General features: G+C 39.0%; 1 protein-coding gene across 2 annotated transcripts in view; it reads right to left on the minus strand.

Annotated features, from left to right (window-relative positions):
* Positions 1 to 432: 432 nt before the first annotated feature.
* The window catches only part of RPRD1B (regulation of nuclear pre-mRNA domain containing 1B), a 47,278-nt gene continuing 20,243 nt past the window's right edge, over positions 433 to 27,467 (minus strand). The window contains exons 3-8 of one of the 2 annotated variants that reach the window (XM_072403753.1): positions 22,200 to 22,336; positions 17,024 to 17,133; positions 11,519 to 11,645; positions 9,001 to 9,176; positions 3,848 to 4,025; positions 886 to 1,026 (exon numbers count right to left, since the gene is read on the minus strand). In XM_072403753.1, the coding sequence (XP_072259854.1) occupies positions 3,888 to 4,025; positions 9,001 to 9,176; positions 11,519 to 11,645; positions 17,024 to 17,133; positions 22,200 to 22,336 (688 nt within the window). In that variant the 3' untranslated portion in view covers positions 886 to 1,026; positions 3,848 to 3,887. Of the gene's footprint in view, positions 1,027 to 3,847; positions 4,026 to 9,000; positions 9,177 to 11,518; positions 11,646 to 17,023; positions 17,134 to 22,199; positions 22,337 to 27,467 lie in introns of both variants that reach the window. The other variant, XM_072403752.1, reaches the window with a different exon arrangement.

Below are 27,467 nucleotides of genomic sequence, written 5' to 3' on the forward strand. Positions count from 1 at the left end.
TTTTTCCTGAAATACAACTTCTGCCCTCCTATTCCAGAACTCCGTGCTGCCATACTTTAGGAAAGCCACATCCTTCATCACAAAGCATCTTCCTGTGGACTTGTAGAGAGAAAAAGGTAGGTACCTGACCTGACCTTACAGCGCACCTTGGCGACTAATGGACTCTGCAGATGTATTGGACAAACTGTGCCATTATTATAACAGAAATGCAGGTAAGACTATGAAAATAGAGGCTGTTTGTGTCAAAACTACTAAATATATGAAATCAGTTGGGTTTCAGCATATGAGTATAGGTGCACCTTGACAAAGAGAAAGCACCAATTTACTACCGAAATGTTTTCCAGTTGGAATTCCAGGCTGAATTCCCAAACTGTTGCACAGTAACTGCGGCATTAAAATGTACATGGACAGTATACAGACTCTCAGACTTGCTTTAGAAATGAGACACACTATATTGTGTATTACTCCTGACCAGCAGCACATTACAAGAAAATCAGCCATGCTGCATCTAAACACAAAATTCCCAATCATCATCTGATCAGAATGGGGAACAGGAAGCTGCCAAAAAGCTAATCAAGAAGCATGATCTGTGCACACATCATAAACGAGTCTCTAAAAAAGAAAAAAAAAATGGTTGGAGCCCAGCGTACGCCCTCCTGGCTTTGTCCATCAGCATCCGACACTAAGACACTACTTGGGAAAGAGATGGGGCACTGGCTTGTAGTTAATGCCTCACTGTCTGGCGGGTGCATTAGGGTCATACTTTCATGAGGATCAAGTTCCAGTCTGAGAGCACTAAGACTCCACTCCTTCTCCTCTGCTGGTGTTTAGGGTTAGGTGTGGGTGGATAAAGGAGTGGACCAAACAAAGACGCTCCTAATCAGTAGAGAAGAGATCCCCAGCAGAAGGGAGAGGTGCCAGTCCTCCAGTGACATTGGGTAGTAGTGACAGATCAGGCAAGCTCTGTATGTGTGACTTCAACTCTTTCCGGACTTGCGTTACACGGGCAAGCTTCTGTTTGTATTCCTACAAAACACAACAACAGAAGACAGGTGTAAGAAAATGTCAAATCTATTTAAATGTGAAAGTATGCTTCAGACAAATAAAATACACTTTATAGTATTTATTACTTACAAACATGTCAAATTATTATTATTATACAGGATTTATATAGCGCCAACATATTACGCAGCGCTGTACAATTAAATAGGGAATTGATAATGATGCAAAACTGTGCAAATGTATTGGATAGAATAGGGGGTCACTGGCTTTGCTTGGTGACCAAATGTATCAGGTGAGGTGAAAAAGGTTTTAGGGTCATCCTAAATCATGAACCTGATACTACAGTTATAGGCATAGTGTCAGCATGGGGGTTCTTCTAGAGCCTTCATTCCTTTATCTAAATAAACGAATTATATTAAAGGCTGAAGATAGTCACTAATAGGGCAGCTTGGAAAAAGGGAGCAACTTACTTTTCTTATGACAATCGAGTCTGCATATATGTATACCGTATATACTGGAGTATACGCCGACTTTGAAAAAGTCACCCTCGGCTTATACTACAGTCAGGTATCAGCCCGATTGAGATACGGGTGGGGCCGAAGAGACTGGTGTGCCTGCAGAGGGAATCTCTAACGTCACTGGATGGGCCGTACTGAATCCGGGCTCTGTACATATTACATTAGGATTTACATTGCATTTACATATTGCATTAGGATTCATTCATTCAATTCACTGTTGAATTTGAAATAAAAAATGATAGCAAAGTTATATATATATGTGGGAGAAGTGGTATTTGTCTAATAGAAGAAAGATTTAATCTTATAATAATATTCTTGAGCCTTTAAGAAAGCAATTCTTTTGATAAGTGCAGTATATGCAGTGAGTGATGAAGTGATTTTCCATGGAGCCTTGCATTGTTTTGATTATATTTGCAGTGATGTGGCAGATATTAGGCAGATGTCATCACCCACCACTCTGCGCAATCATTGTTACCATAACATCTCTTATTAAAGATCATAATATCAATATAGTAATATTGAAATAAATATTTAAAAACATATACCCCACTGATGCCTCATCAATTAATGTAATTTTTTTGGTATTTATTTTGAATATTGAAATTTGCCAGTAGCTGCAGCTTTTCCCACCATGGGCTTACACTTGAGTCAATCAATTTTTCCTGTTTTCCAAGGCAAAAATAGGTACCTTGGCTTATACTCAGATCAACCCATACTCGAGTATTTATCTCTAATTATGCTTAACCGAAATAAAATAGGTTTGTACTAATCTTGGCCACTTGCTCAGTTTAAATTGCCATGGATTGTAAAAAGTTCTTTACAATACTTTGGTAATCCCTACAGAGTTGTAGTTTATTTGAAAGTAGGTAAACATGGTCCTCTGTAGAACTTTTGTGACCTCTTATGGAATAAACTTTCATAGAAGAAATCTGCAAACGATTTGTAACCCTCAACTATTAGTTCTGTCTTGCACTGCTAATATTTGTAAAATGCTAGCCATGTGGCTGTTATGCTGACCCTTTGGCTTTTACTAAGCAAAATGTGAACAGACTGAGAAAATTGGGGGATGCAGTGGGCCAAGGTAAGCATCTAAGCAATGACACACCCCAGATGGGGAATACCATTGCCGTACAAAAGGAGAGCAATGGAGATATATATATATTTCACTTATCCCTTACTAGTTTAATTATTATCGCTTCCCACTCATGTTGAGTATTCCAAACAAGCCAAGCAATGTTCAGAAAAGGACTCAAACCCCACACCCTATAATCATTTACTGCAATGACATCAAGGCTGGGTCTCATCATTTCAGCTAAGCCCACTGCTAGCCCCATGCAACCTTCCCTGTTCTTCAACAACAAATCTACAGGGAACTAGTGAAGAAATATTTGCCGTAACATCTGGACTTTACATAACCTCTGTGAACTCCCAATTAAAGATCTGCAGGAAATTATGTATTTCCGCATTTTAAAAGGTCCACCACTCCTAGAAAACAAAAGGGACAGGAAGGATTAAGAGTATGATTTTAATGTCAAAAATGAGGTGTTTTTTAATGATAGATTTACAGGCGGAGTGGTAATGAATAATGCCTTGTTCTGAATACCTGCAGCAATGCCAATTTAACCAAAGTACGGTAGCAGACTGTATTGGCTTGGCAGACCTAGAGACACAAGAGGGACTGAATCATAGTGTGCAGCAATGGATAGGACAAATAGCTTTATCTGTGGAAAAACATGGAAATCCAGGAAGGAGAATTGATAGAGTGACTAATAGAGGAAATATTGCTCAGAGAAGCATAATGCATCACTAATGTTGATTGCCTAGCAGGGAATAAATAAACTGTTCCAACCTGACCGTGAGAAAACAATGCAGTCTAAAATGGATATCAGACAGCCACTGCAAGGACAGTAATAATTGTGTTATGGAATGACATAGCAAACTGCATGATACTGCAGATTTAAAGAGAACCGGTCATGGTAAGGCTGGTGAAACATTTGGCAATATACCTAACTTTGGACAACTGGCATATCCCATATTTTCTCTGCAGCCTTCACTGTTTCCTTGGTATTGTTCCCTACCAAATCTCGTGGTTGTTTCCTGATCCTCTATTTTACTAGATGAATGTAGACTCAGAACTGATAGTGGAGTTGGAAAAGGACAACACCAAGAGGTAGGGGACACAAGTGAGACATTCCCAGAAGTGTGCATAGCTTAAGCTTTTGAAGGAGGTTGCAGAGTTGAACAAAGGGGAAGTTGCTTGAGATAAAGAGTATACAGGGTCATCAACGTTACGGTAAAAAAATAAATAAATAAATTTGAATGCTTACTGCTGATAATTTCTCTCCATAAATGATTTCTGTATTTATTTCATTCTTTACCAGGCAATTTTCTAGCACTGCCCTTTTCTACTTGCAAATCATAGCCTTCTCCTCTTCTCCATGTACAGTCCATACCAGTCAATCTCTGGACATAACCTTTCATGTAGCTGGTAAAGGAGGGGATTATCTACACAAGGGAGGCATTGACAGGTAAATAACATACCCGAAAGAGAAAAAAAAATTACCATATAATCTTATGAAAAGATTTCTGTTGAAATGGCATGGTAACAAGGCCCCTAATGTTAACACGAATCACCATGACTTGTGATAGCTTACCAGTTAAATATTTACATTCTTCACCTAATTTATTTTGTCCCCATTTTCTAGCTATATTTTCTCTCACCGCAATATGTGCCCCCCCATTTCCAGTTATAGCATCTATGGTTGTGATGCCATTCTAAATAAAAGAAATCATAAAGCATAGAAGGAAGGGCCAAGTTAAATGCTGGGGTCCTTCTTCTCGCACCTTCCAGGTTTTACCATGACCAGAGGCAACTCTTTATTACTTCAGTCTAGCCTGGCATCTTAACTGATCCCTGAATTTCCAAACCTGAAAGAAGACCAGGTGAGAATGTCGGTGCCATCCCAGAAGAGAGGGGAGGTGAGTTTAGTTCTACTTTAAGGGACCCAAGCACAAAATAAAGAACCAACTGCTGCTTAATAGTAAAAAGGGATATGGGATAAGTATATGAAGACAAGAAGATCAGCCAAGTCTGGGGTCATTAGATGTATGTGCACCTTAAGAAATCCCATTGTGCACGTTTCTTTGTATCAGAGTTAGTTTAAGTTCTGTACATTTATTTTAATGTGCTTGTTCCAGAATATGCTTCTAACTAAGCATAGAGCATACAATGTCCATGAACAGATTATTGGATTTTGTAGAGTCCATGATGTCCTCTGTGATGTTTGCTTTCTTAGTCACACAAGCATAAACAAACCCCCAGCAAGACTGCTTTCCCACTGAATGTCATCTCATCAAACATGGGAGCTCTCTAGGGAATGGAAGAGGACAAATGCTGCTAATCCCGAGTGTCCCCAGCGTAGAGGAGAATTCCAGCCCTGTCCTCAAACAGTCTTTAACCATGTGTTTCTATGTGGTCCAGTAATTTTATTAAACGCCAGATCAGTTTTCCCAAGCCTAGAAGACTTTGAACTTTTAAGGGCAATTTCACCAAAATTTATATTTTATGTTTTTTTTATTTTTTATTTTTTTAGAGGATGTACAGAGACAGTTTTGTATATCTCTCCGGGAGTCTATTAGTGAGATATTTGCTGTTCCAGGGCCTGCATATCTATTGTGACCTTTATGAGGGGTTTCCTCTCTTTTCAATAAACTATTCCAATATTTGAGAGAAAGCACAACAAAACACCGGCTCATTAAAAGGTAAGTATGAACACCCAAAACTACAGGGTGGGGAGCAATGGAGTTAGATATTTCCACCAGTGTACATAAGAGCTGACCCAGCTTACCGCTACAGTATAACTCTTGGGTAGACGCAGAACAAGCTTAAATCAATTAAAATGGCAATTTCTTTGTTCTATTCTAAATTCAAATTCCAAGGGTTAAAGAAACAAATGCATACAAAGAAAATGGCTATAAAGCAACCAACACTTTTAGAAGGGGCGTTATACAGTTCATATAAAGAAAATGAAAAAGGATGCTAACATGTGATCTGGTAGTATTGAATTGCTTTGTAAAAGGTAAAGCTTGTATGCTTGCATTCTGATCATGGCTACAGTATTTACAGACTCCCTGCCATGAACAAGCATGCAGCTAATGAAAAGCTCAATTGCCATTCAGAATACTTAAAAGCAGAATTCTCCTACAAACAGAATAAAAATGAATAGCTCGGTGAAAGACAGAAATTAGAAAACCAGGAGGATGGTGGCACTTGCGATGGGATTAGGACAAGTGAGTGTGTGCACCTGCAATCAGGCAGGTAGGGTTATTTTGCTGCAGAAGCGACATGTGATCTGCTCTAAGCCCTGCTGTACAGTAAATACAAGAAGCTGATGTTAGGCCAAATGCAGGTGTTTGCACAGTTAGTCTTGCACACAAAAAAATGATATATTAATGATTACAGAGCAGCATTAATCTGTGTCTTTTATATACTGTATGCCTAGAGTTTAGCTATAATGGTAGATAAGAAAACTTCACATATGTATTTCAAAAGTATAGTTGATTACCTGGAGAGGTTCCCTTTAATATTCTAATTATGCATTCCCTGTGAAAGCCTTGTTCTCTCTCGAACATTTAGACCCAATCATAACTCAAAGGCTTGAGGTGAAGGCAATAATGAGTCACAGTTGCGAACAAGAACTTATGAAATTTAATTTAATTAATTTGCAGATGTCATCTTTAACCTCCACCCTGTTTGCTCCCATTTTCAGAAGCAAGGCTCTGTTTGAACAACTTGTGGTGTGCCACCAGCACTTATCTCTAGTGTACAGGATGGCAGCTACAGTTATATTAGAAAAATTCATGCTTTATTCAGCATTTTTTCTTGGAACTGTGACAGGATAAACTATGATAAGGGTGCAAGGGAGGACACAACAACTTTACCAGAAAAAAAAAATGTAAAGCCCAATGAACTTTCAGTGTAATTGAGATAAATACACTCAAAATGCATCAAAACAAAAAGTCTTCTAGTTTGCTATCTACAGTTTCCTCTGCCGGCATGCTGCTGTGTGTGTTGGGGTAGTGTGAGTCTACACCCCCCTGATGAATCCGAGCTAGATCTCTCCAATCATTAAGAGCTCTGACTCAGAACATGGTATGGTGGACCTCTGTAGAGGGACCTCTGTAGGGAGACCACTAAAGGAAAACTTTTGATAAACTGGTCTCACATAGTCTAACTGATAAGCAGTCAATTCATTTGGTCCTCATGCATATCCAAGTCTCACTTTTTGTGTTTATACCAGTGCTTCCTTCCCAACCAGGGTTCCTCCAGGGTTTTCTAGGGGTTCATTGAGCAATTAGCCATTTGTGCCTCAGTTTACTTATACTAATCATCTTTTTGGCTATCTGTAAAGCCGCATACACATGTGCAATTCTTGTCGGTGAAAAGGATCTTTCACAATCCTTTCCAATGACTAGCACTGCACAATGCATGAACGAGTGCTGTACATACAGCACCGTTCTGCTCTATAAAGAGGGGAAGGGGCAGAGCGACGGAGCGGCACCCTGGTGCGCGCTGTCCCCCTTCCCTTGCATTAGGATCGCGCCAGGTCGGGCTGTACGACGCGGGCTGTACACACGCCAGATTCTCGCCCGATAACCGTCCGGAGCCGATTATCGGGTGAGAAAAACTTGACGTGTGCACGTAGCTTAAGGGTGACTTTGTTCCCAATGGCCAGCAATGTTAAAGCCTACTTAAACTCAGAATTTTTACTTTACATAAAAAGATAAACAACCCTTTTTTAATTTTTTTTTTTTCAGCACTGCCCTATTTGCCTTTTTGTGATCAAGAATAAACTGGAGCACAGAGGCTCCTGGGATACCTACATCACGAATCCCAGAAGGCTCTTGGCTGTTCTTCTGTGCATGCCCGAGATGCGCAGTGACAATGTCAATTTTTTCCCAATCTACATCACCCAATCTCTCACCTGCGCAGTGCAAGATCGGGTGATGTAGTAAGAACACAAAGAAGAGAGAAGAAGATATCAGCGCCCGGCACTCCCTCTGTGCTGGGCCAAAGACCCATACCAGGACAACGTGGGACCTGATGGAAGAAACCTCCCGACACATAAACTGATCTGCGGGATTGAAGGTAAGTGTGATATTTTTTGTTTTGGGTTTACTTCCGCTTTAAGAGAATTACATTATTAATTACAGCAGGGGGGTTCTATGGACCTGAAAGTTATTTTAATGCTTCCGCCACATTAAAAAGTTCAAGAAATATTGGTTTAGACACTGAAGTTATCACAGCACTAAATAACTGAAATGCTGATAAAACACCAATCCATGCCCGTTACACTCAACACTAAAACTTATCATTTTGATTTTTTATCAATCCACATTATACTATAAAATTAGAATTAGCAAAAATGGTTGCTGAGACACTGTAATATTTTTCTCTACAAAGGCCAAAAAATCTTTCAAAACTTTTAAGCTCCTTAAATTTATGCAGGCAAATCAAGCATACTTTTCAACAGAACATTTCCCTTCTACTGAGGATTGTCAGTAGGAAGACAACCAATTCAGATTTTGTGGCTAAGAAAGCATAAGCTGTAACTCTACTACAAAAAATCTGAGTGCATGAAGTATGTATACACCTCCATTAAGTTTGTACTTAGTAAATTCCCCTTTGGCAAAAAATAAAGCCCTGTAGTCTAAATATTAAGTAAATAGCTTTCCAATAACTTTTCCCGACCAGCTTTATATTGGATGGGGATCATAAGCAGCCAACCACAAATCTCTATTGGATGAAAACCTGTACCTTACTTGGCCATCAACATTGTTTTTAGACCACTCTTGTAGCTTTATCTTTAGGTGAATAGGTAAATTATTTATTAATTTTTTAAGACTTTCCTTACCAGCATCTGAAGAGTTGAGTTCTTGTCAACTTATTTACAGGATGTATTTCCTAAGATGACAGGGACAGCCAAACCAATTGTATTCCTAGTTTAAAATAGAGTGTTGGAATACCAAGAGCCTTACATCAGAAGGTAAATGAAAATTCTGTTTACACCAGCCAGGCCTCCTCCCCTACTTTTGCTTTAAGTTTAAACATATCTGTGAAAGGCAAAAAGTCAAAATTGTGCTTTGCTTTACCCCTGCGTTTCACATTTTTTAGTTTTCCTATAGAACACAAAGCAGATGAAATCTTGCGAGAAGACACTGAAATGAAACATCTACAAAAGTCTTTCAAGAAGGACAATGACTTCATTTTCATCAAGGCACCTCAGGTGAAAGTCTAGAATAAGACAAGGATAAATCGTACTTTCAGCCATTAGCAGCCACATTTTTTGAGAAGGGGGGACCCAGACAGTGTACGCAGATGTTACATTTCTAATGGAAAGTGCACCTAAAGTTTCCATCCATGATAGGTGGGACCACAGAGTAACTTTCTCTGGCCCATACACTTTCATACAAGCTTTACCTCCAGCTTCTTCTCCTTGTTGCTTAATGCCTCCTTTTGGATTTGTGTATACTCCATCAGCATCTTCGCTAATTGTCGGCGATCATCTAGTTCTGCCGCTAGTCGTCCATTATACTCTGCCAGCAGTAGACATGCTTCATCTACTGTCTTGGAAAGTCTCTCAGCGGCTTCTTTGTCTAGAAAATAAAAATAGGAATTACAGGAATTAAAGCGCATGTGCTTGGTTTCTGCATCCAACCATTTCAAGCATAGGCAGACTTCATTTAATAATCACTAACATAGCAATCAGGAACCATTTCAATTGTAATTAGAATGAGACAGAAGTCCCGATTCACTTGACTTGTCAAAATGAGATTGATCCTGCTTACGAATGTTTAATGTTGGGATTACTAATAAACTAAAGCAAACGTGAATGCAAATTTGGGCAATGCAGCGATATCTCAGGAACTATTTTTAAGCATTCTGAATAAATATTTTGCAAGTGAAGGTCCTGCATGACCAGGCTAAATCTGAACACTTTTTCAGCAAAATATAATTTAGGAGCTTGTGTAAGCACATTGGTGTACAATAAATAAAGACATTAAAGGGTGAAACCACTCAGTTTTTGATAGATAAACAGTGCTAAGGATAATTGCATCTTCATTCCTAAGAGTAATTTTTACAAACACAATGTCAAGGCTAGGACCTAGTAAATTCTATCTTCATAATGCCAACTACGATTTCTCTGCACTGCTTGGATTGGGCTGTCACTATGGAAACATCAAAAAAATTCGGGCCACAATATTCTACTAGGTACATCTATTGCAATATTGGAATATATGGGGAAGATGAGGCTCTGTGAAGTATTTTAGACAACTCCAAACCTTTTGGAAAAAATTTTTTTTCACTTGTGTGTGCATTTATTTACAAGTAGAGAGAGAAGCATCATGTTGCTCATGATGGAAGGTGTTTGAGAGATCACTGCAGTCTGCGTGGTTCCTATACTTTTGCATAGTCTGCACCATCTTACTGGCCAGTGAAGCCACCCATTACATTTTAGCCATTAAAAAAAATAAGCCTGTGTTTAGATAATGTACAGGAGAGTATTTGTATTCTCATGTTATTCCAAAAACATGCAGACAAGCTACTTGGCTTCCCCCCAAAACTGACCTTAGACTGTATAAAAGACATAAGAATATACCATGTATACTATATATAACATATACTATGGTAGCGACATTCGATTGTGAGCCTCTTTGAGGGACAGTTAGTGACATGACTTTATCATAGACATAGACTTTGGACAGTGCTGCATAATATGTTGGTGATATATTAATACTATGTAATAATATTAATAAAAATAATATACACCTCTGCATCGGTGAACATTGTAGCCAGTGCTCCCACATCAATCAACCAGAAGTTGTTTCTAAGGCTGCGTACAAATATAACATTTTTGTTGCTGGAAAGATCTTTTATGATGGTGACAGACTGTAACAAATGCAAGAACAAGCACCCTACACACACCACGCGCTGTGTTCTATGGAGAGGGCAGGGGGGAGGACAAGTTAGTGGCACTCGCTGTGCTCTCCTCCCTTGAAATGTACAGCGGCCGTTCCTGATTGGTAGCTTATGGATCCGTCTTGATGGATCCTTGAACGACACACATCAGATTCTCCCATGAGACTAACAAGACCGCTCGTCTCGAGTGATACAATTTTACTGCATTTTACAGTGTATTAAACTGCGGTCTTTGAAGGGTTTTTTTTGCTGCTTTTCTGATCCAGAGAAAGAGAAAAGTTTTATGCCAACACGTGTTGTAATATGTAACACCTGTTTGTGTGCTGCGTAAAAATGCGGCATGTCTACATTTTTAATTGGTGCACGTCAATGAAATGATAACTGAGTACATAGCAATCATATTGTCTCTTTGTGTTAGAACTGCACTGCTACCCAATACTGCTTGTGATAACAAAAGAAGCTCAAGAGGTCTAGTGGGTTGTTTAACAGCTCTTGTAAAGCTTGTTACAAATATGTAATTTGTTTAATCTTTTAAACCATTCTGAAACATGAAGACTCAGAACTTCATAGCAAAGTTTGTTTCCTGTGCATTTCCATCGACCAGCTAGGGCAGCCGCATCATTGTAATGGGACAACAAAATGTGAAGGGCAGGGGTAGCACCTAGTTTCACATAATCTCTAAATGTTGGGATTTGCCTATCAGGATGGTCCAAAACCCCCTAATGCGTTTCTGTACTTTCTGTAGGATAAAAGTTTAATGTTAAGATGTGCTGAACTTCCAACACAAAACTATAACTGACATTACAGAAGAAAAAACAAACAAGATGGTAAAGCATGAAAAAAGCAAAATAATAAACAAGCTGCTTTTGCAACAAATTTGATATATATTTATATAAAAAATGTTTTTAAAAATCAGAATTTGGCTGTCTATAGTTGCCCCATGGTGTAGATTGCCCATAGCACACTCTTCAACAGGATCTAAAGTTTCAAAAGGTCAGGGAGAAAACATAGAGCGAACCTGTAATCTTTTCCAGCAAAGACACATCCTGAACTTCCTGTGGAAGGGAGGCGATTTTCTGCCTTACTGCTGCATCTCCAGAGGCGGCATTCTCCAGGTCCTGCAGAGCTTTAATGAGATCCTCGGTCTGCGGGAGAGAGGTAGAAAAACACACTGGATGAAAGGATCTTGGGGAAGAAGACAGGACTAACACAAACACATTTCAAAGAACATCATGGATTTTAAAGTCTATGTTTATGTTACACAGTACAAACAGCAAAGAACCCCCAAATCACATCCAACACTGGCTGCTCATTCAATCAGTTCTGCTTAGTTCTTTTTAAGGTTTTTAACAGTGTTTTCTCTAAAGCTATTGACACTGGAAGTGAAAAAAAAGCCTATTACACACACAAAAATATCTGCTGGCAATTCTGTGCCTCATTAACTTTCTAATTGGTAAAAAGTCAATTTGAAGTCTGGAAACATGGCACACGTGTATGGTAATTCTGCCCTTCCAGTTATGGCAGGTTGGGGTGAACCACAGGACACATAGGATCTCCTAATGCAGTATTCTCCCCAGATTTTTTTCCAAACTTAGTGTGAAGAACCTGTAGGTGAGTGGTGGACCCTGAATTGTGACCCAAATTTTCAATAAACACCCAAAAACAGCTGCGTGGTTACTGAAAAGTGCTGGGTGGTGTGCCCAGCTAAAAGGGCCAGGAGAGAACACTGCTATATGATTGTCTTCATCATTCAAAAATGATGACTCGTGCTTTTGATTGATAATAACCATTGTGTTCGTGTTTATTCCAAACCACAAAAGTCAGACGATTATTGCTGGTTATGTTGAATTCCCTTCAGACCTTTCATTTTTATTGAATTGGTGAAATGACTATAATTTTATATATTTATATATATTCACCAGAACACTTGAAAAATCTCCCCAGTGGGACACAGGTGGAATAAAAAAAAAAAATACAGGGGTTCTTGTCAATTTCCTGATATTTATAAAACAGGGAAAAAAGTTTTAGCTTTGGATTTTCGGCCCTCTTACTTTTCCTATGAACTTATTTGTCTTTCAGGATGAGAATGAGGGACATATGAGTGGCAGGGAGGACTGGAGGCAGGTCCATGTGGAATTAAGAAAAGAACAGCAGCTTGTAAAACCACACAGCGTTGTGCTTGGGGTCAGCAGAGGAATGGGAGAGACACCCAGCTGCATTGTGTGTGCAACTCAGCATGTACTCATTTATATTTCATCATTTGACAGGCAATTAATCTTCCTTTATTAGCACCAATATGCCCCACAAATCATCATCAGTACAAGCGTGCGGCTGTCTGCACCTGACACTGATCGGCTAAAGGAAATATTCATGCAGAATTGGTCTCAAGCATTTTCCAACAAAAACACCTCCATTACCTAGACACAGAAAATACTTTTCTGGTAATAACAATCAGCTTTCATTGTCAGCACTTTGACACGGGTGGGTACTGAAAAGTGCCGGGTGGTGCGCCCAGCTAACAGGAGCTGGGGAGAACACTGCCAACTGTATCTTTTAAAAATTTGGTGCTAGTTACCCACATTTTGTACTTTGTAGCTCCTATGAATGATTGAATGTATCAAACTATCAGAAGCAACAAGCATCTTTATAGACACCAACTAGATTTAAAACTACCACTGAAAGCAGCTGGAATCAGATTTCATATTCGAGGACAAAAACAAAATGGAAATGTTTCTGTTGACATGAGACAGACTTTCTTTCATGCTTTCCATAAATGCTGTTCTTGATCCTCATTGCTGTAAGCTTTCCTTCTCTACACAGACTATGAATTACAATCTGCAGGCTAATATTTCCTCGCTCTGGATGCCCCCTGTGATTACCTTACTCACACACTCTTGTTTTTGTCAGATTGGGCTTTACTGAATTTACAATTTTTCATTTTAGTCATAAGTGTAACATCTGCCATGAGAATGCGCAAGCATCAAAGTGAGCTTTGCCAAAGAAAGAAGTTGTGTATTGTCTGGGCTTTGAAAATGAATGCAGAGCCCAATTGTAAGTCACTAAGGGGGCATTCCTAAAGTTAAACATGGAAAATAACATTGTCCAACATTTGGTGTTAAAAGTACTGTTATGCTTTATATTTTTCTTCCTGTTCAGTGCATATGCTAGAAGAATTATAATTATAGCTACGCCTAAAGGGTTTTGATCAAATATATAATGAAGTTTGTAAATTTTGCTTTTATTGAGAAAAATAAAAAGAAATTTTATTCCCATTAAAGTTTGGTCATTTGATTTGTGATGACACAGGGAGGAAAATGAAGATATTTAGCAGTGGTTACATATTTCACTAGGTAATTCAAACCATGCATATAATTTATTATTATTAACAGAGGTTCCTTGGCCTCTGCCTTCCAACATCCCAAGATTCCCAACTGGTCAAAACGAATGCCCATACAAATTTCCAGGTGAAAATTTTGGTATGCAGCCAACTTTTTGTGGATTTTATGGTTTTGCTTGATTTAAATTAGACAGGGTTATGAAAGGTTAATAGTAAAAGTTTAATAATCATCTGATAATAGTATGGTCTCCAGTCATTTCTGTACTCAATTTTGTAAATGAATTTCACTACCTGTAAGAGGAACTAAAAACACTGCATTTACTCACCTATCTCTGTTCCCTCGCATGGCGCTTACCATCTTCTTTCCTCACTTCCTCTTAGCGATCTTCAGCCATCTTGATTGGCCAGGCCAGGATGATGTAAATCCCACACCGGTGCACAGGAGTTCATTCATTCCCAGCATGCGCAGACAAGGCTGGGAATGCAGAGTATACTGGCAACAAAACTCGAGCAGCTTTGCGTTGTCTTCAGTCAAGTTGGAGAGATTATTGCAGAAGAGACATCACCTATCCCTTTATGCAATAATAACCTGCCTGATCATGGCCTTTCAAAAGTAAAACTTTGGTTCCACTTTATTATCCCTTTTCCTGTTATGTTGCAATAATTTTTTTTTTTCTGCTCCCCTCCGGAAAGGTGAACCTATTTCTGTACGCTCAGCGAGATTCCTGTGTGGATTTATCTGGGAGCCCAGGATGAAGAGAGACAGACATGATCGAGTACTCCGGTCCTCCTACGCCAACATATCTTTATCTGAAAGCAAACATTTAACATGACAGCCTGTCTTCGTGGCCGTGCTGCGCTAAGAAGGCACTTCACATTGTTTATACTAGATGTAAATTAGACTCGCCAAACTGCTCAAAGTGCAAAAAATACATTTATAAGGCTTTGGAAAATAGGAATATGAAACATTTTAGTTTCAACAAACCTAATTAGTTGGATCTTATTTCCTAGTAAGGACAGGAACAGAACATGTGATGTATATCAGTACAATATACAGCTGGGTTTGTATATAAACAGGTAGACAATGATGAATGGATGAAAATGGAATCTCTATTTCGAACAAATTATTGAGGAAAAAATGAAAAAAAGCTGTTGGTTACAGCAAAGCAGTGAAAAAGAATGTGCAGTTATGTAATAAAACTACTGATTAGATAAAGAAATACACAAAATTCAGAGACCCCACATGTTCCAAGCTAAATGAATTAGCAATCATAATCTAAGAAACAAACCAGCTTTGGAAAATAATTAAAATCTTTATCCATTTTGTAATGTATACATTTTTTGAAAACTCGCATTATGCAGACAAAATACAACCACCACATGGCCAAATGATTGTGGACAATGGCAAATCAATTTGTTTCCAGTGCAAAAGACCATTGTTGTATTATTTCAACCTTGTGGCAATGGTCTGGGTAAAGGTCTTTTCTGGTTCAGAATGACTGAATAAAAATGTGTAATAAAACAATGTTTGATGCATTTAGGATGGAAGAACGTGAATGGTCTGCACAGAGTCCTGACCACAATTATACTAAATGCTGACTGTGAGCCAAGTTGTCTCAACCTGATTGCATAGATGATCTTTTTAAGTGAATAAAGGGTGCAAATTCCAACAGTCAGACTGTTTATTAGTGGAATACCTTTCCAGATTGTTAAAGTTGCAAGAAAGATGCCACTCTAAAGTCAATCCTATTTGGAACTGGATGTTCTTGCTAAAAGCTTACACAGGCGTTTTAACACTTTTTGCTATGCAGTTCACATCCTACAGTCACTGCACCCAAAAAACTCCACAGCTCTCCAAATTTTTTTTATGTGCAATCTGTATAAGGCTATATACTGTACACACATTAGACGACGAGAATCTTACGTGAACAGAGGCCATCTGACATCGTTCATGGATCTGTCCTGGAGATTCATGAATGACAGAAGACAAACTACTGCAATAGAAGTAAATGGAGGAGAGCCCAGCAGGGTGCCGCTTGCTCCTTCTCCCCCTCCCCTCTTCATAGAGCAGAATGGTGCGTATATGGTGTACATCGTTTGTTTGTCGTTGGAAATGATCCAGAAAGATCAGTTACAAGACAAAAATCTAGTGTGTGTATGTAGTCGAAGACTGGGCCTTTAGGTCTTCAGGAAACCTCTTCTACAGTTACTATATCCACATCTCACAGTATATTCATGTGGTGGTTAGTAGAAAGATTGCCTTTTACAATGCTGGCCATTAGGCAGAATCTCATTTTTACAGATCTCATTGGTATCCAAAAAAATGAAATAAATCAAAAATTGCCTATTGTTCAAAGAACCCCTAGCAACCTCAGGAGGAACCCTGCCTTAGATTTAAGGTGACCTTTAAATCTGGTATAACAATTAACAATTACTAAGTTTCACTGTAGTAAGCAGTCATGGGTTTAAATATAAAGGACAAGTCACACTAAGGATTGTAACACTACTAATGACCAAATCTTCCAAGTTAGTTCAAAGTCTTTAAATGAGTTTAAAGCAAAATGTAGATTTAGCCACGACTAGTATAGCGAAGCACTGGATTATTTATGTTTTTTAATGTTGCTCTCTATTGACCCACAACTACACATACTTTTAATCATTGCTTAGTCTGAAGCTATATCCCCCGATTTACTTGTGACATTTGGAAGTACCATGGAGGCACTTTAAATGAGTACATAGAACTAGCTGTACAAAACTTTATTTACAAGAAGAGGAAATCTTCTAAACTTAGCTGTATGACTGATCTTTCATGTCAAAGCAGCTGAGCCCGTACATATGCAAAGAAAATAAGATCTATCGCGTCCCTCTGAAAACTTGTATCTGGTTTTCTTGGCTCTGGCCGTCATTTAAAGCTGGGGGTGAAATCTAGCACATTGACCTGACATTCTACTGAAAAAAATAAATGAATAAACTGGTTGATGCTGAGCAGATTTTTCCCCGTAACGTTTATTTTTTAATCAGGGCAGAGGTGAAAATGTTCTTGTACAGCTACGGCAGAAGATGCTCCTGACAGATGTGTTATTGCCTGTCCTGACACAGCAAGCAGCAACATATGAGAATGACTGGGGTTAATGAGGCTGGCCAGTAACTTTTCTACATGGTGATGATAGTGATGTGAGAACGTACCAGAAGAGGACCAACAGAAGGTTCTCGAGGGGAGTAGCTGCCCGGATAATCATCCTCCTCTTCTTGGACCTGCTGAAAACTGCGTTTCAGTGATACTTTCTCCTCGACCACTACAAAGAGAGATGAAGTTTATTTTTATTAACAAACAAGAAAAAAGATGCTAACAGGATCACAAAATCACAGGATAAAAAAATTATTTCATATAGGTTGACTAAAACTTTGTGCGATTTTTTTACAAAAAGGAAGGCCTTGTTACAAAATATAAAAAGTACGAGCAACAAATTAGGGGGGGGACTTATTTTCCATCACAACTTTGGGAAAAATACGCACAGTATATTTTCAATCAAAGTGACAACAACTGATTATTTCGGGCACCAAAGTCCAAAAGAGTGTAGACTGTGTATAGACACTGCTGAGAACTGGAACTCTAGAAAGATAAAACATTTTTTGTGCATAAATCATAATATATCTGTTTTTCAATTATATAATTTAACAGATTATAAGGAAGCAAACAGAAGAAGCTCATTGTTGGGGTTCACATTACCTTAGAAAATATAAAAGTTTCAGCCTAAGCTATATATACTCTATAGACAAATGTATTTTCCAATGAGGCATTCAAGAATTGACCAATATGCATTAAGAAAAAGAAAGGCATGATACATTCAAATGCAATATTTCATATTTGTCTAAACTGCAGAGCCAGGGAAATATTTTGTGCAAATTTAACAATCCTACAGCCTCTTCTACCATTTATTGGGCTACACAGAGACAGCCAAGATTTTTTCATTTGGGTAATGGTCTGCACTAAAAATCCATCATTTCTCAAAGAAAAAGATCCTAGAAACAATATACTAACTAAATCAAAAAAGGGTAACCTCCAGTGAGCATTGTTATTACTCCCTTACACATCTCTGAAGTGGCAGAACCCTCTGCCCCTATTGTACCGTATCCAAATTCTCCTATTGAAAACCAACGAGCTTTCCAAGTAACACCTTCGAAGGAGACATTTATGTATTCCAATTTAAGCTGGCGAAGGCTTAATTTCTTCCAGCAGGAATCTGTCAGGTTGTGCTCACAGGACAAAAAATAAATAAATAAATAAATGTGCTCGCCGACATGGTGTGTATAAAAGCAGTGAGTCACGGGTTAGTCATGCATTGCATTCCCCGCAGTTATTTTATAGCGGCTTTAATTAGCAGGCTCATCGTACAGGTAGGTCTCTGTGATGGAGCATGCACAGGCCTCGTCCTGCTGTTTGTATAAGAAGGCTAAACCACACCGGGATGCTTTTAGAGTTGAATATTGTTCTGCCCTCCTAATGACAGGTGCAGGATGACTGCTGGCTAGATTAATGGGATCACCAACTCTTTCTGCTTGCCTAATGAGCTTAGAGGTGGAAAGGAAAAAAAAAGACTTTAGGAAGTCATTTGTACAATTACTTTTTCTCTTTTAACTCTATGTCAGTATTAAGTTTGCCTTACAGACAACAGTTATTTGCGGTTTTGCTGCTGAAGGAATGCAAGAAATGGACTGCTAACTCTTTATATTAGTTACTCCAGTTGTAAGACATGCGTAGCAGCACAAATTGAAGATGTAAAACAAACAAAAAAAAAGTCCACTGGGCTGAGTAAGAACCTGATGCGCCAACAGTGCAGCCCCAAATCCTACTTAGGTTCTGGTCCCCCTTTGCATGTTCTAGATCAGCCATTCTCAACCAGGGGTTCTCCAGAAGTTACTTAAGGTTCCTTGAGATGTGGCGGTTTGCCCTTCCATTTGATGGTTGTTCAGAATTCCAAATCTACTTAGCAGGGCTAAGGGAAATACATCAATGATCTTTCTAGCTGTGTCAGGGCACTCAGATCACCAGCATTAGGGCATTCTTCTTCTTACTGACCCTGAATAAATCTTTTTAGCTGCAGTTCCCCAAAACATGCAAGTTACTTCAGCTAGTAAAATGCTGTTTTAGATGCACAAATCCTGCAACTCAAGAGTCTCCAAGACATAAGAAACTGCCACATTTAAAGTGTTATTTATGGGTGGGCTGACTCTTTAAATAAATGATGGTCAAGTAAATGCAACATGACTAGACATAAAAAGATTATAAACAAATGCAAGTTGGCAGAACAGTATTAATGCATTGGCATGCCTAAAAGAGAAAGGATATCATGGCCAACCTAAAAAAGAATTAATGGTGTTATGATGTTACAGAAATTTCCAGAGATTAACTCATTGAGTTTACAGCTCTTCCATGTGAACCATGATTCCCGCCACCTTGGTATGATTTCCGATGCTCTGGATCTTTGTCTAGCAGGGGTCAGGTGGATACAGAGAGCCGCAACGTAACGTAAGGAACTGTCCTTACCGCTGCTATATTGAATTATTAGGATATTAAAGGGCAGGTTTTCACCTAAGAATCTAGTTAATGTAAGAATTAATTATTTGATGAAATTGGATGAAAATGCGGCTCTTTTTTGAATGTTAACTAAAGAACTGATGGACAGGTAAAACATGCATATCAAAATGTATTATATATATATTCCCTCCGAGTGATTATGTAAAAGTAAATGGATATTTAAACTGTGCTGGTTCCAGTAAAGTCCCACTCCTGATGTGAAGCGCGTAGGGCAGACTTTTACGTGTTAAACCAGAAATTGTGATTTTACCTGTGCGATTTGTTATGCTATCCACATGTAATTTTATCAGAATGACCATAAGCATAGGTAGGTTTTAAAGATGCTGAGTAATAACACTGCAGATTGTCCAACCAGTGCATATTTACATGCTATTAGGCTTTATTTAAAGCCTTCTGCCCATGCTTGCTTGAGAAAACGTTTGATCTACTGGGACAGATTTTTATAGCGGACTTTTAATGTTCACCTTCACTCCAGCACCTAAAGTCTGCAGAACTCCACCATCCTTATAAAATAAAAACAATTTCCCCAAAATTCACTTTCCCCAGCCCTTTCCAGCCAGGTTCACAACCTGGTACTTTTCAATAACCACCCTGATTTTCGGTGGTTACTGAAGAGTTGGGTCACAATACTGGGGCTGCCACCCACCCGGCTTAAAAACATTTTGGGTTCAACACTGAAACAGGCATGTTTAATATGCTATGGCCACACTCAAACACCAAACTTTCACGTGCCAGGCCATTAACTTGATAGCTATACCAAACAGTTGATCAGATGGAAGAAATCCAAATCCCAGCGATCCAGTTATGAAATGCTGTAATTGGTTTATTTGACCTCAATATAAGAAGGATTGAAGTCCACACACCTTAAAGTGGAACTAAAGAAAAATACAAGATCAGACAGGTGGTTATTGCAAAAATGGACAGGTGATGTCCCTTCTGCAATAACTGTTCTTACTTGCGTGATTGCTGCGCAGCTCTTGCGGTGGTTGCAAGGGAAAGACGGCATTCCTGGCTTCTCTTTCATATTCAAAAAAATGGATGAAGAAATGAGGCAACTGCCTCAGACACAGCCAATCAAGATCGCCAATGATCATGAGGAGGAAGAAAAAAAGAAGAAAGATGGTGGCACCCTTAATAGGACAGGGATAGGGGAGCAGCGCAGGTTTAGTGACATGGTCATAAGCAGTGCTCCCCCCAGCCCTTTAAGCCTGATGCACCACCAACCCCAACATCCAAGTGCGCTTTGCTACCCCATACAAAATGTAGAAGGTGGTTGAAAACAACCACAATTATGCAGTAACTAAATACCAATGCCATAAACAGCTGGGGACACTAAAATTGCTGTGTGTCGTCCTGCCTATTTTAGACCACTCAGCTAATAAAAAATTCTGGGGAGAACAATAAGGAATTTTAGGCTTGTCCAATGAATATCAAAAGAGCCACAAGCAATGGAGAGTTGACAGAGGGCTGAATTTTTTATGGCTTACACCCTGAAGGATCAGACCCTCCTCCTAAAACAAAACTTGCCAAATGTGTACTATCTGACATAAATAAAAAGTGTGCAGTGTTATACAGATTGGGCTACCTAGTACTAGGAAGGAGCAGCACTGGTTGCAGGATGCAATACAAAGTACAGAATAGGTACACATGGTGCTGTATAGTTTACAAACCGAAGCCCACATATACGCATTTATGCAAAATAATAAAGTTCAGCATACAGCTGTGTTGACTGCACGACCTTTATGTACCTTATACAATAGAACCCTATAAAAGAATAATTATGCCTTGGGCACAGCAGGAATCATGAAGATTAGTGTGTTTATCTGAAATGGCAAAAAAACACACCATAGGATAATAACTTTACTGCAATTAAAGTCAGTATGAAAAGCATCATTATTTGTCATTTTGTCTAAAAGTTCTATTCCCGAGCTGTAAAAAAATGTGAAGTAATCTTAAAATAAAACACATTCATGTTAACTTTCTTTGTCCATGTAAATGCGATATCACAGCTTGCACTCTCTGGTTTTACAGGACCACATATAATTACACGCATTTTCACAGCTTCAGTTCCATCACTCCCACAGATAACACCCAGACCCACTTATTCAATGCTAATCTCTCATCTGTCCTAAACATTTTAAAAAGCCATAACTTCATGGATATCTTAATAATTAAAACTCGTCCATATTCTAAATTCATGAGCTAAATAACACGATACCTGTGTCCTATCTGCTTTAAAAAAATTCATTGCTTTGCCATCACTCAGTTGCCCTGAAATAAATTCAGACTAATTTATGCAAGATAACAAAGTGTTTGTTCCACAGGACCATAGAGATGCTTACATGTCCTTAGTATCTGCTTCAGCTAATTGATATAGCATGGGTGCTCAGGTTGGACCAGACAAGTTAGGCTAGACATCCCCCAGTGCCTCCACACACAAAATAACAAGCCATTTGCACACAGCACCCTTTTACTTGGTCCTTGCTTTGAGGGGAGATACACTGAGATGTCTAGCCATACCTTGCCAAAGTCGCTCAGACCCTTATGTTTGCTCATTTTTCCAACACATCATGTTGACTCCACCAGATAATGATTTTACTGTTTTTGCTGATCAAAATGTAAACATACAAACACACACTTGGAACAAATACCAAAATTATAACAAGAATGTGAAGCAGACACCCTCGAATGAATAGAAGAAGTGCCGATCACATGTCTCCTGTAAAGACTACTATCACACAGGGTTCCTCGGGGGCGGAGTACCTGGAGGCTCCCTGGGGCTGTCATCCTCATCTATTGCCAGTCTGAGCTGCTGGATGAAGTCGGCGGAGTAGACACTACGCTCCTGCCAGATGTGTAGCAATCTCTCCAATGGTTTTCGGCAACCATCATCTGCTTCACTAAACAACAGAAAAAGAAACCAAGTGAGATTTAATCAATGGAAATGACAGCAAAATGTAAAGAGAATACGACAACGAATACGACAACAATAACGACACGGATGTAGATCAACACAACTTGCGTTTTGCATCACATTTCCTTTTACGCCTTTTCTTCATATATTGATATTTACAGATTCAAGTCAGTAAGGTGACAACACAGAGATATCATGTCTATATCTCCTATATTCCCAAAGTCTCAATCCCAAGCTACTAAATTGTGGAAACAGACAAGATTCAAAAAAGAAATTATAGGAGGGTGACAACCTAACAATCCACTTCTAAGGCAAACCTACTTAATAGGCAATGGACAATAGGACCTCTGAACACATTTATTTTCAATTGGCATCCACGTTACTGCCTATTAAACTTATATGAGGGGCGATGTAAGATCTCTACTTGCATATGATCAGTAGAAATATTTAGTAGTAGTCACATTCAACTGGATTTGTTCTTGTAATGTTGAAGACGTTTTAAAGCTTACTAAAGCCACCTTGAAGAATTTGCTTGGATAAGCTATGAAACGTTTGTAACATTACAAGAACAAGTCCCCAATTTATCAGGGATAATATTTATCAGAGATTTATACCTAGTTATTTAGGGCACATCAGTGTAGCAGTGGTTCAGTGCTTCTTTTACATTCATTTGGTAAAGTCTAGTCTGGGACTTTTGTTAAGGAGGTCCCATGACATGAGCTGCTTCACTAAAACTATTGTGTGAAAACCCTACATGCTACTCTTCAGATAAGAGGCCTAAATATGATCTGATACATTTTGAATTTCTAAGTTTCCATTACAAACCAACAATAAGTACAGAACAAAGAAAGAGGATGGCAAGATTAAACGAGAGAACAGCAAATTAGACCTAGCAAGCAAAGGTGGAGGTAAATGATTCTTGGTATGATCTACAAATTTCTAAAGCATGTTTTGAAGCGGACCTAAAACTCAAAATTTTAACATTCCATAAAAGGGTAGACAACCCTTTTATTTGAAGTAAAAATGATTTTATTTTTATTTTTTTATGTGCAAAAACACCCTTCAGCCAATTTTGTGCCTGCGCAATGAGATTGGGTGACGTAGAAGAAGACGGTAGAAGATGTCAGCGCCCGGCAAAAGACTGATACCAGGACGACGCAGGACGAAGAAACCTCCCGACGGATCGACAGATCTATGGGATTAAAGGTGTTTTTTTTATTTTGGGTTTAGTTCCACTTTAGGAAGTTTACAATGTGCAGAGAAATCATAGTAAGTATTTCTAGAACAGAAGATAATCATGCATGAAGGAAGTGAAGATTGGAATTAAGACACAGATACACTTTGGCATGTTAGACACTCATAGGTCATCCTTGTGATTTCAGGGAATGTCAGAAGTCATCCTGTATTCATTCTGATATACACATCTATTCATCCTAAATACTGTACATCACTGGTCGATAACCCCAAGGGCTGAGGCCTTCAACAGACAGATACAAAACAGAACAAATGAACTGTATAGAATATACAGGTGTTTTCTACCCTTTCACAATGTAAGTTTGCAACACAAACCTTTTATTAAAAAAATAAAGGGCTTTGTTTACATAAATGTATGCATGTAATATATGGGAAAGAGCAGCATGACTATGTGAATGTTACAGACAGTCTCTAGGAGCTTTTGTGTAAAACCTGTTAAACAACCCAGCTGGTAAGATGCACGAGAAGTTCACATCATAGGTATGCTAGAATTAGAAGATCTTCCCGGCAGGAGCGAAACCTCTTGAAAGAAAAGAAAGTGTCCGCCTAATCCAGCTGCTTACAGTCAGATCAGGGTTTGTTTGTATATCGATAAGCCCCTACAAGACCATGGAAATGTCAGTCGGACCAGATGAGTTTTTACCTTGTCTATGGTGAGGTCAGGAATAACTCCAGCCACTGCTGCAGCATGCAGGATTACATAGTAAAAGCAGGAAGTTTTGTAGAATAGTTCTTTAAAACAGACAACAGCCAATACCTGACTGTAAAACATGAGTAATATATTTCTGGTGCACACCCTTTAGAAAGCAGAGAAACATTGTGCTGATAAAATAAAAGGCTTACAGAGGAGTCTTTTAGCAGCAGTCTAAGTGGCCCCGAGAACTGACCAGCCCTTGGCTTAAGTAGACACACACACACAATGGCCATGAAGATACGAGCAGGAGGAGTGTATGCTAGAAGATCATCAAGTGTTGAAAAGTGCGAGGACACAAGGTACAAGGGAGTGCAATGCTGAAACTAAATGTCTAAGAATCAAACACAAAGCCTTCCGAGAAGGGACTTGTGATAAATAAAAGATGTATGCCCTGGAGGAAAAGTAATAGAATGTCAGTAATAGCAAAACAGTACGGAAGGTGGAATCCAGGGGGTTAAATTATTTCCGTCTTCATTACTAAAATTCTAAATGAAAGCTCCCGCTAAGCTGATATATGGCCTTGGATATAAGCCTGCGTTTTGTAAAACCTCGATCGTGTGATTTATGTGAATGTTGCTTAACTGCCAAAAGCTGCTGGCAATATTTTATCTTCTACTTCCTGCCCATTCTAAGTGTGTGATTGCTGCATCATATTGTATAATGAGTCCTATTTCTTCAGAAGGGAACAACTAGTGGCAGTGTGCTTGAAATGATGGCAACCAACAAACTTTAAAAGATCTGCTACTTCAAGGAAACCTGTCATGGGAGAAATATGAAGGATGCGCTTGCTGACAATTCAGAAAATGCTAATTTTCTAACTGTCAGGATGGTTCTCCAACATCAAAACATTGTAAGGGGAAAGAGTTGGGTTAGGGTCCAGGGGTAAAAAGATTACATACAGTTATGCTTTAGGACAAGACTTCACTGACTGCAGACAATGAGGAAAATCAGCATGAAATTCATAGCCAATTATAGCCATTATTAGCTCAGCAGCTCAGAACCCCATTCTACTTTCTACCAACAGTAACCCAACAATAGTTTGTTAATGTCTGATATAAACACAAGGCATGACTATAGAGCAGGGAAAGCAACTTGGAAGACTACAGAACTTTTGGCAACTAAGAAAGAATAGATCCATAGTACTTGCAGGTACAGAGGTCAATGAGGGCTCATCCTAAAGCAGAACTAGACCCTTGCAACTTTAAATGTGCTCATTCCATCGTGGGTGCCGCTATTTTCTTTTTCCTTTTCCTGGTTTCGATCTTTGCCCATTATGACTGACTGAAATGATGCAACTCTCGTAAAGGTGCACAGGAGTTCATTCATTCAGCCTTGGCAGCTGCAGGGGAAGCCTGAATGCGCCGGGTATCTCAGCAGCCTGGTTGCACATGCATGTTTTTGATAGAAGAAACCAGGTTAGTGCGGTCCCTTTTACATCGCCTGTGCCGTTTTGCAAAAAAAGGGCTGCCTGAGCAAAGAGGAACTTTAAAGCTTTAAAAAGTATACATAAATTTATATAGTATATGTATATACATGAATGTCCATGGTTTGGTCACAGGCTATCTCTCCCCTAAACATTTATAAAAAAAAAAAGCTCTCTCCAGGAGTGACAACTGGTGATCCAGCGCTGCAGTGTTCATACCATGGTCACCACTTTGTGATGTCATCCAGCTGTGAAGTCTTCTGGAATCCCCAAGGATCTCACCAATGATCAGCTGTAACCAACCAAGTTATCCAGATACTCAAAAAAAAGAAGCTAAAGTACTGAAGATGATAAAAGGATTGTGATGTGATGATCAGGTGATCACTGATTTAGGAAAGTATAAGTGGCTATTACAATATTTATTTCCCCTCGGTCACTTGACATGGCCAAGGCAGGAGTAGTGAGGTCAATGTCCAGGGAATAGCTTTAAGACTATTAGAAATCAAATAAAATCACCTTTCACTGTTCCCCTCTCATACACAGCCCTTTGTGTCCAAGCAAAGCTACTGTAGGACTTTCTCTATCTCAAAATCACTGTTTGTTAAAACGCACGTTTTAAGTGGGCACATCAAAAAGCACCTAGAGGAAGCCTGAGGCTGCCGCAAGCAGTACACAAGTAGTAATACCAGGGAGGGGGTGGAAATAGGTTTGAGAGATGTAAGATTTGTGCAAAAGCTATAAGTATGATAACCACTTCAAAAAAACAGCTTTCCTCCTTTGTCGCAGCAAACCTTCAGCAAATAAACAGCACAGAATGCTATCAGCTGGTAGCTGGACACCACCTGAAGCTTGAAGAGATTCAATTGTTGTATAGTAAATATTATAAATAAAAATGTGATTATAATTCAAATGTAAAATTATTAATAATAGTAACCATGAGCGGGCTAATATTGATGTAGATGTACATAGAAGGGAGAGAAGTATCCCAACAGACTCAAGCTGTATTTAAAGCAAAACACAAAGTGCTTCAGTTTTTGTTCCACCACTTTGATCGGGTTGAGGTCTGGACATTGAATGGGCCAATGCAACACCTTGATTCTTTTTCCTTTCAGCCATTCTGTTGAAAATTGGTCAGTGTGCTTGGGGGTTTGGTAAATAACCATTGTTTAGTTTTGGTGAATAAATAAGGACACTGTAGTATCAGTTTTGTACCAGTTTACACTTTAGGTTAAATTTAACCTGATATATAATCCATGTCCTGATATATAATATTGCAGAAATGAAAGGGGATGTTTTCATGATTGTGTGTGATATAATATACATATGGTACAAAAACATTTCCCCCTCTTAGTGCCACTTCTGTCCGGGTCTAAGCAGCACTGGATATCCTTCTTGATATGTCTTTATTATCATTTAATATTCTATATATTATGTACGGTTTATGATGATTGAAGATTTTCAATTAATGATTTATTGTTTTGTATTCAGTTTTAGTACTTACTGTTTTTTTTTGCCGTATAAGACGCACTTTTTCTTCCCCAAAACTGGGGGGGGGGAAAGTTGGTGCGTCCTATACGACAACTGTGTTATAAAATAATTAAAATAAGATACTCACCCGATACCCGATCCTGCGTGTGTCTCTTCTCCTCGCTGGCTGCATGCAGCGCGTGTCTCTTCTCCTCTCTGCAGCAGCGTGTCTCCTCCTGGCTGCAGTGAAAGAAGCCGGCACAGCGCCCCCTGCTGTTC

The sequence above is a fragment of the Pyxicephalus adspersus genome, chromosome 3, assembly GCF_032062135.1.
Source record: "Pyxicephalus adspersus chromosome 3, UCB_Pads_2.0, whole genome shotgun sequence".
Classification (NCBI taxonomy): Eukaryota; Metazoa; Chordata; class Amphibia; order Anura; family Pyxicephalidae; genus Pyxicephalus; species Pyxicephalus adspersus.